Source organism: Callithrix jacchus, chromosome 9 (assembly GCF_049354715.1).
Source record: "Callithrix jacchus isolate 240 chromosome 9, calJac240_pri, whole genome shotgun sequence".
Taxonomy (NCBI): domain Eukaryota; kingdom Metazoa; phylum Chordata; class Mammalia; order Primates; family Cebidae; genus Callithrix; species Callithrix jacchus.
Genome location: NC_133510.1, coordinates 4196966 through 4213562, shown reverse-complemented (window position 1 = coordinate 4213562; position 16597 = coordinate 4196966). Strand labels below are relative to the sequence as shown.

Genomic DNA, 16597 nt, shown 5'->3' with positions numbered 1-16597 from the left:
GCCAACAATTATTTAAAGCAAGGAAGTAACATAATTCACTTGTTTTCAAGAAATCTGATTCTACTAACACATTCACGTTCAGCTAATGTTTGGTAAGGGCTCTATTAGATACAGCTAATATACCTTGGTGTGCAACCAGATACTTTATCCTTTTAAAAAGGTGGGAGTGGGCCGGGCGCGGTGGCTCAAGCCTGTAATCCCAGCACTTTGGGAGGCTGAGGCGGGTGGATCACGACGAGGTCAAGAGATCGAGACCATCTTGGTCAATATGGTGAAACCCCGTCTCTACTAAAAATACAAAAAATTAGCTGGGCACGGTCGTGCATGCCTGTAATCCCAGCTACTCGGGAGGCTGAGGCAGGAGAATTGCCTGAACCCAGGAGGCGGAGGCTGCGGTGAGCCGAGATCGCGCCATTGCACTCCAGCCTGGGTAACAAGAGCGAAACTCCGTCTCAAAAAAAAAAAAAAAAAAGGTGGGAGTTTTGTCGTGCTGCTTATGGTTGGTTGGTTTGGCTTTTTGGTTTTGGTTCCTGTTCTACAGAAGGAAGTTGAAACATAGCTTAGAGGATGGACTCAGTAGGGAAGAGTCTTGTTACAATGAGGTGGATTCAGATGCTGTTAAGAGTGTCTTGTGTCGTACATGATAAATACATACTGTCTTAATTTTTCAGTTGAAAAATGAATTGTAAAAATAGCCTATAATGGGTACGATGGCTCATGCCTGTAATCCCAGCACTTTGGAAGCTGAGGTAGGCAGATCACTTGAGACTAGGGGTTCAAGACCAGCGTGGCCAACATGGTGAAACGCTGTCTCTACTAAAAATACACAGATTAGCTGGGCATGGTGGTGGGTGCCTGTAATCCCAACTACTTGGGAGGTTGAGGCAGGGGAATTGCTTGAACCCAGGAGATAGAGGTTGCAGTGAGCCAAAATTGTACCACTGTACTCCAGCCTGCCTGGGCAGCAAAGTGAGACTCTGTCTAAAAAAAAAGAAAAGAAAAAGAAATTGTAAAAATAAATACAATTAAAAATAAGAGAGAGAGAGAGTCTTGGAACCATATGCGCCTGCATAGTGGCTGAGTTGTTATTAGCTGTCTGGTCTCATTAGGTAATTTCTGGTGTCTTATAACCAGATATATCACTTAATTCTTGAATACTTGGCAGAAAATTACTTGGGCAAATTAGTATATACATTTTAAGAATCATATTTCTGTTTTAACCATATAGTACCAGTTAACCTTCCCATCTTCTTAAATGCTTAAGTTCAGATTTACTCAAATGACTTACAGGTGAAAGAATTACCTAAATTATGTTAAGCACTTCTGCTTTTAATTTGTCAAGTGATCTAAAATGTAACTAACTGTGCCATAACACTTGGGATGGATGTGATAGCTACATTTTGTTTTTAACTAGCATGGTGTTAATTGAATCATTCTTATATTATTTTCAAATTTGCTTTAAATTCATTAAAAGATGTACATTTTATAATTTTATTTTATTTTTTTGAGACAGAGTCACACTCTGTCATCCAGGCTGAAGTGCAGTGGTACGATCTCAGCTTACTGCAACCTCCACCTCCCAGGTTCAAGCAATACTTATGCTTCAGCCTCCCTGGTAGCTGGGACTATAGGTGTGTACCACCGCACCTGGCTAATTTTTGTATTTTTTGTATAGACACGGTTTCACCATTTTGCCCAGGGTGGTCTCGAACTCCTGACCTCAGGTGATCTGCATGCCTCAGCCTCCCAAAGGGCTAGATGACAGGTGTGAGCCACTGCACACAGCCCATTTTGTAGATTCTTAATGTGTAGGCTGGTGTTACTTGAGAGCTTTTTAAAAAGATAACTTAGAAATTATCAGTGAAAAACCAAATTCTAAAACAGGTGAGTTGGTATGTGAGCCTTTATGTTTTGAACATTTAATTTTTTCCCTCTTAATGTCTGTAATGGTTTCAGCTTTGTACTTACAGTGTGACATCATACTCATATTTTCTCATGGGGTTTAAGTCATCTCCTCTGAGTCAAGCAAGACTTTCAGTTTCTCTTGGATGCAACATATGCTTTACAGGTGTTTAAATTCTTTGATACCTGTAATGGGAGAAATGTGACGTAACATTTCTAAATCTGTTGTCGTGGTAACTTTGTCTGAACAGCCAAAAGAAGAAAATGATTGTGAAGCTTCCAAGGATGAGAGGCATTGGGTTTAAAATTAAACTGGAATTGGGAAAGGTTTCCTTACTGTGCTTCAGATAGAAATGATCCTGGGGTGATGGTAGGCAGTGAGATGAGAGGAGGAAGGAAGAGGAGCAGTGAGGGAGTCCGCAGCATGTGCGTGGCACATCCGCTGTCAGTGGAAGAAGGAAAGTATGGCTTTATTCTGTTCTAGTGTCATTGAACAGAAGATGAAAGGCAGAACCGAGAAGTCTCACTGGCTGTGGGAAGAGCTGGAGAAAGGGGCAGCTGTTGAAGGGTTGGGATCTGAAAAGCAGAGCTGCTCAAGCCTTAGAGGCACTCCTACTTGCATGTGACTTCCTGCAGCTTTCTAAATGCCTTGAGCCTCAGTCAGTGTGTTCATAAAGTGCAAATAACACCTACCTCAGAGGGGCTCTGTGAGGATTGATTGTCAAGGCCATTATGTGGCAGCTGAGTATGTGAGTAGCACTGAGTGAGATGCTCAAGTGGTAGCTGTTATGGTGGTCATCGTAATATTTATTGCTGGGGGTGAGGATGAGTGAGGTTTTCACACCTGATTAATCTATTCTTTTCCCCCAAGAAATTGGAGATCATCCATTTTCTAAATGATGGGAGGAGAAAGAATGGAAAATAAAGGGTTAAGACCTGAAGGGGAATTTGTAGATGACGGGGTTTGAGCGGGCTGTCTGGAAGCAGTTAGCTCTAAGTTAAAGGCAAATGGCATTTAGAACTAAATGTGGGTTAGGGAAATAGATACTTTTCATGTTTTACCCTCAAAAAAATTACAGTCTTTGAGACTGCTAACTCAGTGGTTATTTCTTCACGTAACCAAGACTCAAGAATTCAGTTCCAAGAAAGCCAGAGCACTTTTAATGTTTTTCTTTTGTTCTTAAAACATTGCCTTTAATTGTAGGCGCAATTTTCTGTGCCAGCATATTTTCAGTTTAAAAATAAATTGTAGAAATAGCCCTTGTGGCAGCCAGATTTCAACAGAACATTTTTCTTCTTTTTATTACAATAAAAATAAATTAAAATAGTTAACTATGTAAAACATTAAGAAATTTTATAGTTAATAATAATTTTTAAATTACTTGACTAGCATATATCGAATTGATTTCATAGCTAAATGGCTGCTGCGAACATGTTTTTTAAACCTGATTAAGATTCAGCTGTTTGAGTTGTAAAATTACAAGACATGGTATGATTTTTATTGATGGAAGCTCTTCAATTTTAAGACAAGCCCGAGAGTATAATTGTTTTATAGAGTAATGAAACTAAGGCCAGCTTGAGAACACAGGAAATTATAGTACTCTTTTTGGTTTCAGTAGAAGGATACTGAAAACACAAGTTAAAAGCACACCTCTGAGCTTTTTGCTACATAGTTTTCTTCGTAGACAAATGCAACAGCTTCCATAGTGTCCACACCTCTTCCGCCCCCCTCCAGTCTCACATCATTGTGGCAACTTTTGTGGGTTGGGCGTTTGTAAAAGTCCAAATCATGATTCTGGCTTTGTTGCCGGGACTGGCAGAAGAATTGCCAAATGGCAGCTGCCAAACCACTGTGCTATCCTATTTTTCTTAAACTAAATTAAATCCTTCTCTCTTTCCCTTAAGGGAAATACATGATTCAGAGCAAGTCATACAAATGGGTTCACATGTGAGTTTAGTAAGAAGCAACTGAAATCCCTCCTGTGGGGTTCTAAAATACATACTACTCATTTTGCAGAGTAGATACATATTCAACAGTATTACCATGGTTACTGTACATACGAAACACTGTAATCAAACTTGCTTTGCCTGGTTGTAATGTATCGCTCAGAAGACTAGTATTGGCTGTTACTAGCAATATGTTAATAGCAATTTCAATATCCGTTTTTAAAAAGCAGAGTGGATTTTGGATTAAAGCAGTCACTGAAGTTATTGATGAAATAGAGATTAAGGGAAAAAAAACCACTAAAAACATATGCTCTCACAAGGATTGCATTATGAAAGGTAGTATGTACCCAAAACATTAAAACATTTTTCTGAAGGTAGAAACAAAATATCTAAAGGTCTGAAGTTTGGGTTAAATCACCCTTTTACCTTCTCAAAGCAAGAAATTAGTAAAACCATTTTCATCTTTACCGTATAAAAGAAATCTGCTTTTGAATCTGCTAGCACAGATATTTTCTTGGGGCCATGTTTAAGTTGCTTTGTCTAAGAAAATAGGGTATTTCTGAGCTCATAGCCTCTTCTACCCCCAATCCCACCCCACCCCACCCCACCTTTTTTTTTTTGCTATTATAACCTCATTTTACCCACTTTCCCCTAGGTGGACCACAGACAAAGTTGTGAATCTTGACTGGAGTAAGCTTACCATAACGGTCCCATTTATTGTGCCATGGATTGAATTGGACATGAAATCTCATAGAGACTCTTGAGAAATATAGCCAGGGAGCTTCTGGGAAACTAACTGCAAAGGAATATGCAAAGAAAAACTTTCTTTTTAACTCTGCACTTTGTGGTTCAGGGTCTTACAGCAGCCAGCTTGGGCTTGTGAGGATGCCTAACTGAAAAGCACAGAGCAACCCAATAAAGATGGCAGTGCCAATCCTGAGTCATCATGTCTTTGAAATCCTAAGTATTATTTAAAAATCGGGAATAGTTTCTTTTCATACTTGGTTTAAAGAATATGTCTCATTTACTATGTGCATGGTTATGATTTACCATGGTTATAATTTATGGTTATATGTAAACAGGATATATTCTTTAAACCAGGTATGGAAAGGAACTATTCCTGATTTTAAAATAATACTCGTTATATGTAACATTACTTGAATTTTTAAATTTTTATTTTTATTTTTATTTTTTTTAATTTTTTATTGCATTTTAGGTTTAGGGGTACATGTGCAGAACATGCAAGACAGTTGCATAGGTACACACATGGCAGTGTGTTTTGCTTCCTTTCTCCCCTTCACCCACATTTGGCATTTCTCCCCAGGCTATCCCTCCCCACCTCCCCCTCCCACTGGCCCTCCCCATTTCCCCTCAATAGACCCCAGTGTTTGGTACTCTTCTCTCTGTGTCCATGCGTTCTCATTTTTCATCACCCACCTATGAGTGAGAATATGTGGTGTTTCATTTTCTGTTCTTGTGTCAGTTTGCTGAGGATGATGTTCTCCAGATTCATCCATGTCCCTACCAACGACACAAACTCATCATTTCTGATTGCTGCATAATATTCCATGGTGTATATGTGCCACATTTTTCCAATCCAGTCTATCATCAATGGGCATTTGGGTTGGTTCCAGGTCTTTGCTATTGTAAACAGTGCTGCAATGAACATTCATGTACATGTGTCCTTATAGTAGAACGACTTATAGTCTTGAATTTTTAAATCTTTAAATCTAGTACATTTAGTACTGGATTCATTTCTATGAAAAATCAAATTCTGATATTTTAAAGAACTTCTAATCAGGGTACTTTACCTATAGATATCAGAGGAAAGGTTTTTGCACTCAGTGAAGTTCTGCACGGTTTGGGTCTTACTGTTGGATAACAGGAATTTTAATACCGAATTTCTTTCATCTGTAGGTACTTAATTGCATTGAATAGTTTCTTTATAATTTGAAGTAACTCTCCATTAAGAATGAAATAGTCCCTAATAAAAGACAAAAAACAAACAAACAAAAAAGAATGAAATACTCCCCTCACTTTAATGGGCTTTTATGATTTTAACTGAAAATTTGAAACACCGTATTAACAAACAAGTCTTTTTTTCTAATTGCACATTTTTATTGGGTTTTATATTGAAATGTGCACTTTATGCATTTATTTTGATGAGGAAGAGTGTGTGCGTGGTTATGTTTTTTAAGGAATGCCATTGGCATCCTCCTTTATATGTCTCCTGATGACGGAAAACCAAAGCAATGTAGATGCTATGAAAAGTACCTTCCATTACCCTGGAAAGGGAGGCAAGCATAGCTTCCCTCATTTTCAGAGTGCTGTCATACAGTTAGTTACTTATATAGAAGAAACCTTTTACTTAAAGTTGACTCAAACCTGGTAAATTGTTCTTCCTTCCATAAATAGTTTATAGGAGCTGTGTGCGTTAGCTTTCTCTTTTTATCTAAGCTTCTGGAAAGCTCAGAACTAAAATGTCTGCTAAAAAGTTCAGTGTGGCCCAGGTGCTCCAGTAGTTTCCTACATAATTCATTATTTGGTTTATAAAATACATAAGATTGGAAAAGAATTAGGTCAACTAATGAATTTCCATTTTATCTCCAGTAGACATGTCATTTTAATGTTATATGATTTGATGGAAATATATATACCACTTTATATACACACTGATTTAGTCATCTTAAAATCCTTCACAACCAAATTATTATTAAATGAAATAATAGTTTCATAGAAGCTTTATTAAAGTGTCAGGCCTTTCATTTCACGCTGCTGATTATAGCAAAAGATTAAAACTCTGGTAACAAGTAGGAAAAAGACATAATGCCACAGCACAAGCGATCTGTCTTACTATTTATCAATTTCTTGCTGTCTTTTCTTTTTTTTTTAAAAAAGAAAAGGTGGAAGTGGGGCATTCATTCATTTTATTCTGACCTTTAGAAGGGTATGAACAGTAAGTTGAGCTTGTTTTCTTTAGCCCTGAACTCACTAGAAAAACGGAGTCCTTTTTTTTTTTAAAGAAAGGCAATGTCTTGCTCTGTTGCCCAGGCTGGAGTGCGGTGGTAATCATAGCCCACTGCAGCCTCAATCTCCTAGACTCAAACAGTCCTCCTCCTCCAGCGTGCCGAGTAGCTATTTTAAAAATTAGGTAGGTGTGGTCGTGTGCACCTGTAGTTCAGCTGTTTGAGAGACTGAGGAAGGAGGATTGCATGAACTTGGAAGGTCGAGGCTGCAGGGAGCTTTGTTCACACCACTGCACTATGGCCTGGATGATAGAGTGACATTCTGTCTCTGAAAAAAAAAAAAGAATCAAGAAATTTTAAAAATTAAAATTTTATAAAGTTACAATAAGCTAGGCTTAATTAATTGAAAGAAAAATATTTTTATAAATTTAAAGTTTTTAAAAATATTTTTAATAAATTTGATGTAGCCTAAGTGTCGAGTTTTTATAAAGTCTACAGTAGTGTACAGTAACGCCTTAGGCTCTCACATTCAGTCTCTGCATACTCACCGACTCACCTAGGGCAACTTTCAGACCTGCAAGCTTCATTTATGATAAGCGCCCTATAAACATGTCCCATTTCTCATCTTTAATACTATACTTTTTTTTTTTTTTTTTGAGACAGTCTTATCTGTTTCCCTGACTGGAGTCCAGTGGTGCGCCGCAGCTACCAGAGTAGCTGGGATTACAGGCATGCACCACTGTGGCCAGCTAATTTCTGTATTTTTAGTAGAGATAGGGTTTCATCATGTTGTCCAGGCTGATCTGAAACTCCTGGCCTCAAGTGATCCACCTGCCTTGGCCTCTTAAGGTGCTGGGATTACAGGCATAAGACCATATTTTTAATGTTCCTTTTCTATGTTTAGATATATTTAGATACACAAATATTTGATATTGCAATGGCCATTGGTGTTCAGTACAGTAACATGCCATACCGTTTTTAGCCTACAAGCAATAAGCTCTGCTATATAGCCTAGGTTTATAGTAGGCAGCACCAGCCAGGTTTGTGTACCTGTGCTCTCTGATGTTCACACAACTGTGAAATCACCTAATGTATTTTAAAATGTGTCACCATGTTTGGGGTTGAGTATGATGAAACAAACAAACAAAAATGTTTCACCATAGTTAAGTGACACGTGACTGTGTTTGGGTAGGCACAAAGTCAAACTTCTAATTTAAATAGTTGGCCAAATACTAATATAATGATGACGTATACTCAATATCCTGCAGTTGATAATAGTTGTAATAACCTTTATCAAGTGCTTATTGTTTTCCACATCTCCATCACAAAGTAATTTCCATGAGGGCAAGGATTTTTACGTGTTTTTCACTGCTTTATGATACATTTTAATTTATCAGTTAGGCACAGTGGGCCAGGTGTGCTGAGTCATGCCTGTAATCCCAGCACGTTGGGAAACCAAAGTAGGAAGATCACATGAGCCCAAGAGTTTGAGGCCAGACTGGGCAACCTAGCAATTTTTTCTGTTTTTGAAAAAATTAGGCACCTTAAAAGATGAACTGCATTAACTAATAAAAATGTACCAGCATGCCAGTATCACTGGTCTTGTTCTTTGAAGGAGGGGGGTCATTATTAAGTAAAAGAAGGATTGTTTGAACACAAAAATTGCAATACCTCCACAGTTGATCCAAGAACCAAGGCAACTATTAACTAATGGGGCATCGACAGTTTAGAGACACTGGACAAGGGATGATTCACATCATAGATGGGGCAGAACAGGATGGAGAGAGATTTCATCACCCTACTCAGAACAGCTCACAATTTAAAACTTACGAATTGCTTATTTCTGGGATTTTCTATTTAATATTTTTGGACAGCAATTGACTGAGGGTAAGCGAAACCACAGATAAGGGAGGACTACTGTATATAGATACATATCTATATAGATGTTATATTTATAAAAATATCTGTGTGTGTGTGTGTACATGTGTATGTTGGTTAAGTTAAGGAATAACCTGTGACATAGCTGCCTTTATTCATTTGAGACACAGAGAGGTAAAGTAGGTTGCCAAAGATCACCTATTCGTTAGGTGAAGGAGCTGGGGTTCAAACCTGTGTAGTCTGATTTCAGAACCTGTGCTCTCAACTGCCATTGTTTTCTTCAGCCTCAGTTGTGTTTAGAGAAGTGCAGGAACATGTATTAGTAATGTTAGTAAATAATTGCTTTCCCTGTTCGGTAGACTCAGTTATTTTAAGGGTTATCATAGCCTCGTGCAGGGCTTCCCACCCGCAGTACTGCTGACGTTTCTGGAGGTTTATTTTACGTGGAGCGCTCTGCTCTGCATTATAAAATTAGCAGCACCCTGGCCTCTACCCACTAGATACCAGTAACACCTCCCCAGTTGTGACGTTCAGAATGTTACGAGGGGTTGCCAGATGCTCTCCTGGGAGGCAGAATCACCCAGGTGAGAACCACTTGTCTAGACCTACTCACTAAAACATCCTTGAGGGAAGTCTGGAAGTAAGAGTAGGTAAACACTAGCATCGTATTTAGAAAGGTTTGGACTTCCTACTCGGCCACAGTGACTATAGAGACAAGGTAGGTATTAGTTTGTTCTGTGACCATAGGTATGCTTTATATCAAGACCTGAATGTGGCCAGGTGCTGTGGTTCATACCTGTAATCTCAGCACTTTGGTAGGCCACGGTGGATGGATCACCTGAGGTTAGGAGTTCAAGACCAGCCTGACCAACATGGTAAAACCCTATCTCTACTAAAACTACAAAAGTAGTGAGGTGTGGTAGTACATGCCAGTAATCCCAGCTACCTGGGAGGCTGAGGCAAACTGAGAAGGAATACATTTAACTTTTTTTGTAAGAATGGAAGTAACATTTACACAAATATACACTCCCAATAGATAGTAGTAGGAAAGATATATTTAGGAATCTCAAAAGGTTGGCAGCTGTCACAGTGGCTCACGCCTATAATCCTAGCACTTTGGGAGGCTCAGGTGGGTGGATCACCTGAGGTCAGGAGTTCAAGACCAGCCTGACCAACATGGTAAAACCCTATCTCTACTAAAACTACAAAAGTAGTGAGGTGTGGTAGTACATGCCAGTAATCCCAGCTACCTGGGAGGCTGAGGCAAACTGAGAAGGAATACATTTAACTTTTTTTGTAAGAATGGAAGTAACATTTACACAAATATACACTCCCAATAGATAGTAGTAGGAAAGATATATTTAGGAATCTCAAAAGGTTGGCAGCTGTCACAGTGGCTCACGCCTATAATCCTAGCACTTTGGGAGGCTCAGGTGGGTGGATCACCTGAGGTCAGGAGTTCAAGACCAGCCTGACCAACATGGTAAAACCCCGTCAATACAGGAAATTATCTGGGTGTGGTGGTAGGCACCTATAATCCCAGCTACTCAGGAGGCTGAGGCAGGAGAATTGCTTGAACCCAGGAGATGGAGGTTGCAGTGAGATCACACCATTGCACTCCAGCCTGGGCGACAAAAGCAAAGTTTCTTCTCAAAGAAAAAGGAGGCGGGGCTGTGAGTTTGAATTTCATTGCTTTTGTAGACTGACTTTAATGTTACAATAACAAAATGGTCATTTAAATACCTACATGTTCTTTTTTTTTTTTCCTATTCTTTTTTCAGCCATAATGAAAGGAAAGTGACCTGCAAACATCCAGTCACAGGACAACCATCACAGGACAACTGTATTTTTGTAGTGAATGAACAGTAAGTAGAGTTGATGGAACGCCTGTATTTAAAATAGGGTTAGCATTGAAATTGCTGTTATTTATACTTCGTTCAGTACAGTTTAACAGCTGTCTTATCTGGACATGTGTAGTCAAGTATAACATAATGTGTCATACAGAAATCTGACTTAAATATTTTTTCATGAGGATTGTCATTTCAGAAGCTGTTTTGATGGTACTTCAAACCAGTAAGCTCTAGAGCCCAGGGTGCAAGCCTAGAGAAACTGTAAACTTGGTTAGATTATTCAACTAATTTGAGCTCAGTTTTCTCATCCTTAAATCAGATAGTGGTAATTACTATTTTACAAGAGTTTTATAAGCATCAAAAGAAATATGTGTACGAATGTATCATACTATAAAGCTATTCACAGAATAAGTTACTGCAATTGTTATTGTTTGCCAGTTTGTAGTATCAGAATAATCTTATAATTCATTTTTAATTTTTAGTTGGATGACAAAGTAGAATATCTGCAGTAATGCCTATTAAAAATAAACATGATGGGCCAGGTGTGGTGGCTTTATGCCTGTAATCCCAGCACTTTGGGAGACCTAGGTGAGCAAATCACTTGAGGTCAGGCATTCGAGACCAGCCTAGCCAACATGAAACCCTGACTGTACTTAAAAAATACAAATATTAGCCAGGTGTGATGGCATGTACCTGTAGTCCCAGCTACTGAAGAGTCTGAGGCAGGAGAATCAGTTGAAACTGGAAGGCAGATTCTTCAGTGAGCCAAAATCATACCGCTGTACTCCAGCCTGAGCAACAGAATGAGACTCTTGTCTTTAAAAATAAAAATAAATAAACATGGTAATAATAAACATTTTTGGCTTAGGAAAAGTGTTGGCTGTATTTAAAGTTGTTGTAAGTATTAAGGCCTGACTCTAGAGTAACTAGGATCGAACCACTTTGAAAAAGTAGGACACTCGCATTGTTAACTCCAGGGAAGTGTTATTGTAAAGCGGGTGACATACCCAGCAAGTTCTAGCATTTTGACATATATTTTCAGGACTGTTGCAACCATGACATCTGAAGAAAAGAAGGAACGACCTATAAGTATGATAAATGAAGCTTCTAACTATAATGTGACCTCAGATTATGCAGTGCATCCAATGAGCCCTGTAGGCAGAGTAAGTTATTTTGCTTTTTTATTAATTATTGATAAGGAGTAAACAGTATCTATACCGTTACTCATAATAGACTTAGAATTATAGAATAATCATTACATTTTTATTATTACATGAGATATAAGTAGCATTAGGCTGAAATATAAAGTAATAAGATTATAATTCAATGACTTACATTTTTAAATTTAGAATAATATTAGAAATACAATGATATTTTCGAGAGAGAGTGGACACACAGTTTTAAAGGTGAAGAGTAATGTAGTAGCCTAGAAATCAGATTTTCTGACTATAAGAACACCTTGATTATGCCTTGATTGAGAAAACATTTTTCAGCAAAACTATTGTAATAGTGAATTACGTTTATTATAAGGAAATACATAATTATAATAATAGTATTTTAAATGCCTGTTAAGTTTTTTGAAATAAAATTTTGTTAGGAGATTACAAATGAATATAAATTTTCAAATAATATAAATAATTTTTGATTATTAAGTAACATAAATCCCACAGGCTGAGCATGATGCTTTATGAGTATATTTTAATTAAAATCTGGAAGAAACTGATGAATGGATTGAGGGCCACGAAGTCATTGTCTTGAAAGAAAGTTGAATCCATTCCTCATACTTTACACCAAAACTTTTCTAGATGGATCAGTTGTTGCAGTGTTAAAAACAAAACTATAAAAGCACTAGGGGGGAAAAAATGGAAGATTTAAGAAAAAAAAAAAAAGAGCTCAGAATGCAGATGGGCTTTCTAAATATGACATAAAACCCAGAAGTAACAATATAAAATAATGAGAAATTCAACCACATGTAATTATTATCCATGCAGAGTATCTGCAATTCATATAGCAATTAAGAATAATTTCTTTTATAATTAAAGAAGTGCTTTGAATCAATAAGAAAAGGGTTTATGAGCCAGTTTGGAAACGGACAAATTAATATAAAATCAGTTCTCAGTAAAGAAAATGGAATTTACTCTTAAATAGATGAAAAAAGATGCTCAGCCTCATCCATAATATGAAAAATATTATTTAAAACCAGAAAAAGACACCATTTTCACCTGCAGATTTCCAAAGGTCAGAAAGTTTCATAGCACAGCATATTCACAAGAGTATGGGTAAATAGGCATTCTGTTTATATAGTAAGCACCAAGAAATAATGAAACAAAAGAGTGGATATTAAAATATGCCGTCGTTTCAGAAAAATATTCAAAACCATGAAACCATGAGAACAGTTATTTTAGACAGATAGACACACACGTACGCACAACGATATTGGTTGCCCCACAGAGTGGTGCAGTTAGCTGGGTGCGAGAGCCCAAGAGTGAGAAGTAGATTGATCCTTGTGTATCTTTCTGTGTCTTTCAGTTTTATAATGTTTTTAAGCATTATCTGTCTGAAAGTAAATTAAAATCCATCAAGAAAATATGCTTTAAGAAGAATTTTGTTGATATTGCGCCTTAAAATTCTCTTATATACTGATAAAAAGTTCACAAAAAAACAAAATTCTAACGAAGTATGCTAGATTTCTCTACAAGTAGGAAAGCAAGAGATGATTTTATGTTACGTCATAGCTTCATCGTTTTCACGTTTGTTGGTCACCACTCAATTCCTACCAAAACAAATCTTCATGGTAACCGTAGCACTGTTTTGAAAGATTATACATCCTTGTGCGTACTTTGAAGAATCCAGTAAACTCCATGTGTCTGGTATCATTTAAGTTCAGAGTTGTCCATAAAAAAGAAAACACTATTTCACATTAAGCAGATCCTTCCAGTCTTGTTTTGACTTGATGTGATGTATTTGTTTATATTTAGTAGCTGTATGTTTCTCCTGACTGAGTGCTGTTAACGTTCTTTAATTGAACCTGCACTATTAAATGCAGATATAAAGGGGAAAGTTATATCTTAAAGGTCTGTTAACAGTTTTTTCTCAATGTCTATTCATTTTATATAGCAGGTAGGACAAAATACTGCCACATACTCTGTCTTTCTAAAAACTGTATATCCTATCCAGAGTTTAAAGGAAGGGCTGTAAAACTTGTGGTATCCTGGGGGGAACATTTTGGTGCAGAATCCTTGTATGTCAAGAAAACTAACCCAGCAGAAGTAGAATTTTAGTAATTTATCTGAAAAGATTTAAGTCCTGCAAGTCTTGGGAAAATCTGAAAAGAGATTAAATTTGAAGAGGAAAATGAGCTCAAATATCTAGGCATTACTATCACATTTTCTGTCCTACTCTTTTTCTATTTAGACTTCACGAGCTTCAAAAAAAGTTCATAATTTTGGAAAGAGGTCAAATTCAATTAAAAGGAATCCTAATGCACCGGTGGTCAGACGAGGTTGGCTTTATAAACAGGTATTTTTTTTCTATTTGATATGAAACAAAAGAGAGAATTAGAAGTAACCTTTTTAACGGCATGTACCTAAGACAATTCTATAAAATCATAAAATTAAGAAGGAACTACGGAGAAGCCACCCAGGTTCTTTGACTGCTTGTTATCCCTGAAGAATATCAAGGAAACAGTGAAGATAGAAAAAGGGGTGGACATTACTCAGAACAGAGATTGTATGTTTTGTTATGGGTATTTCTAGATTTAAAATTAAATATATGCTATATGAAAATGTTAGAAACAGCATGGTAAAAGTATCCAGGTAGAAATATTTTTTAAATGTCCAAATTGAAATAAACAACTAAATATTAATACAAGGGTACTGTTCATTTTTCTATTGATAAAAAAATCATTAGAGAAATATACAGTTATATATTTCTCCTCCTTTATATAGAAATTTGGTAATTTCAGATTTTTCTGTTTTTTTTTTTTTTTTTCAGTCTTTTGATTCTATAATATGAGACTAGTCTTTCTTCCTCTTAAGTTTTTTGGTTATGTTTTCTTTCTTTATTTTTTTTTTCTTTTTAATTTGCTCATACAGAGTTTACTGTCAGGCATCCTGGTAAGTTGAGGTTTCTCTTGTTGTATTAACTGGGGAACTTGCTATCTCAGCTTTTTTGGAACCTTACTAGTTTTGGAATTAGTAAAGATGTGTGTACATTACCTCCTTGGATTTTGGCGATTACATAGAGGCTGTTGTTTACTTTCCAGTTTGCAGCTGGGTTTCAGATACGTGGCTGGCAGATAACTGAGGTCCTCAGTGTTCAAAGGCCTTTTTCATTCTCTGATTCTATTTGCTTACAGATTATACAAAGAAAGTTAAATGTTAGTTCATTGGTGCCTGTTTATTCTGTTAAATATTGCTAATTGCTTTCAGGTGACCTAATGATTTTTATTTATTAAGACTCATAATTTTTATTTAAACATCGTTGTCTATACATATATATTTTTTTCCCCAGCGCCTGATCATTGACTGTATTTTAACTATCTGATATTTAAGCTTATCTAAGCCAAAAGATGTTTGCACATTTAGTTTCTTTTTTTTTTTTTGAGACAGAGTCTTACCCTGTTGCCCGCCCAGCCTGAAGTACAGCAGCATGGTCTCGGCTCACCACAACCTCTGCCTCCCAGGCTCAAGCAGTGCTCCTGCCTCAGCCTCCCAAGTAGCTTGGATTACAGGCATGTGCCACTGCTGCCCAGCTAATTTTTGTATTTTTCGTAGAGACAGGTTTTCACCATGTTGGCCAGGCTGGCTTTGAATTCCCTTCCTTCAAATGATCCACCCACCTCAGCCTCCCAAGTGCTGGGATTACAGGCATGAGCCACTGCACCCAGCCCAGTTTCTAATAGAAAATTTGTTGCATGTTTTCAACTAGTCTTTAGAGTAAGTCCAACTTTATGTTCAAATATTTCAGTGCAAAATTGAACCTAATAGCCTGTGGCACTCCTTATTTAAAATAGCTCTTGTTCTTATTTCTTGATACCTTGGTTAATTTAGCATTGCAAAAGTGTTACCAAGTAACTTCTATAATAAGTGTTTATTTTGGGCCAGGCACAGTGCCTTATGCCTGTAATCCCGGCACTTTGGGAGGCCAAGGCTGGAGAATCACATGAGCCCAGGAGTTCAAGAACAGCCTGGGCAACAGAGTGAGACCTCCTGTCTACTTTTAGGTCAGGAGTTCGAGACCAGCCTGGCCAACATGGAGAAACCCTGTCTCTACTAAAAATATAAAAATTAGCTGGGCAGTGGTGGCACACACCTGTAATCCTAGCTTCTCAGGAGGCGGAGGTTGTAGTGAGCCAACATTCTACACTCCATCCTCGGTGACAGTGTGAGACCTTCTAAAAAAAAAAAAAACTTGAAGAAGATATCATATACTGTTTAGTTTTTTTCCTTTTTTTTTTTTTTTTTTTTTTGGTATAGCTGCCAATTTTAAGGTCAAATCTTTTGCTTTGAAAGATTTTACCCATGTTAATTTCTATAGTTCTAAAGTCATTGTTAGATGATTCCCACAGCTAGAAATAAATTTAGAAATAATCAATGCACATCCAAAATGGCCTCTTTTTTTTTTTTTTTTGGTATCTGTTTAATTTTTTTTTTTTTTTTTTTTTTTTTTTTCCAGGAAGGCAGGAAGGGAGGAAAGGAGGAAGGGACGGAGGAAGGGAGGGAGGGAGGGAGGGAGAGAAGGGAAGGAAGGAAATCAAGCAATGAGAGAGACATTGCTGACCTGGATCTAGAGGTCTACAAGTTGATTTCTTTTTTTTCTTTTTTTGAAAGAAGGAAAGAAAAAGGAGTGAAGTAGAGGAAGACAGAGGAAGAAAAAGAGGGAGAGAGAACGGAAATGTTACTTTATTCTAAAAAAAAAATGGGTATTAATAATGTCCAATCAATGTTTCATTTAAACCTATGAGTAGGTGTGATGTGGTATTGACAAGAATGTATATTTTGTATATTTGAAGTGGGGAGCTCTATAAATATTTATTAAGTTTACTTGTTCCGG

General features: G+C 37.2%; 1 protein-coding gene across 50 annotated transcripts in view; it reads left to right on the top strand.

The window, feature by feature from the left end:
* PLEKHA5 (pleckstrin homology domain containing A5) overlaps positions 1–16597 on the top strand; it is a 238586-nt gene that overhangs the window by 116881 nt on the left and 105108 nt on the right. For all 50 annotated transcript variants that reach the window (XR_013522445.1, XM_054237944.2, XM_035255218.3 and 47 more), the window contains 3 exons: positions 10475–10558; positions 11586–11706; positions 13958–14062. Coding sequence is in view for 45 of the 50 variants with exons in the window: in XM_054237944.2 (XP_054093919.2) it covers positions 10475–10558; positions 11586–11706; positions 13958–14062 (310 nt within the window). In the remaining 5 variants the exon portion in view is untranslated. The remainder of the gene's footprint in view (positions 1–10474; positions 10559–11585; positions 11707–13957; positions 14063–16597) is intronic.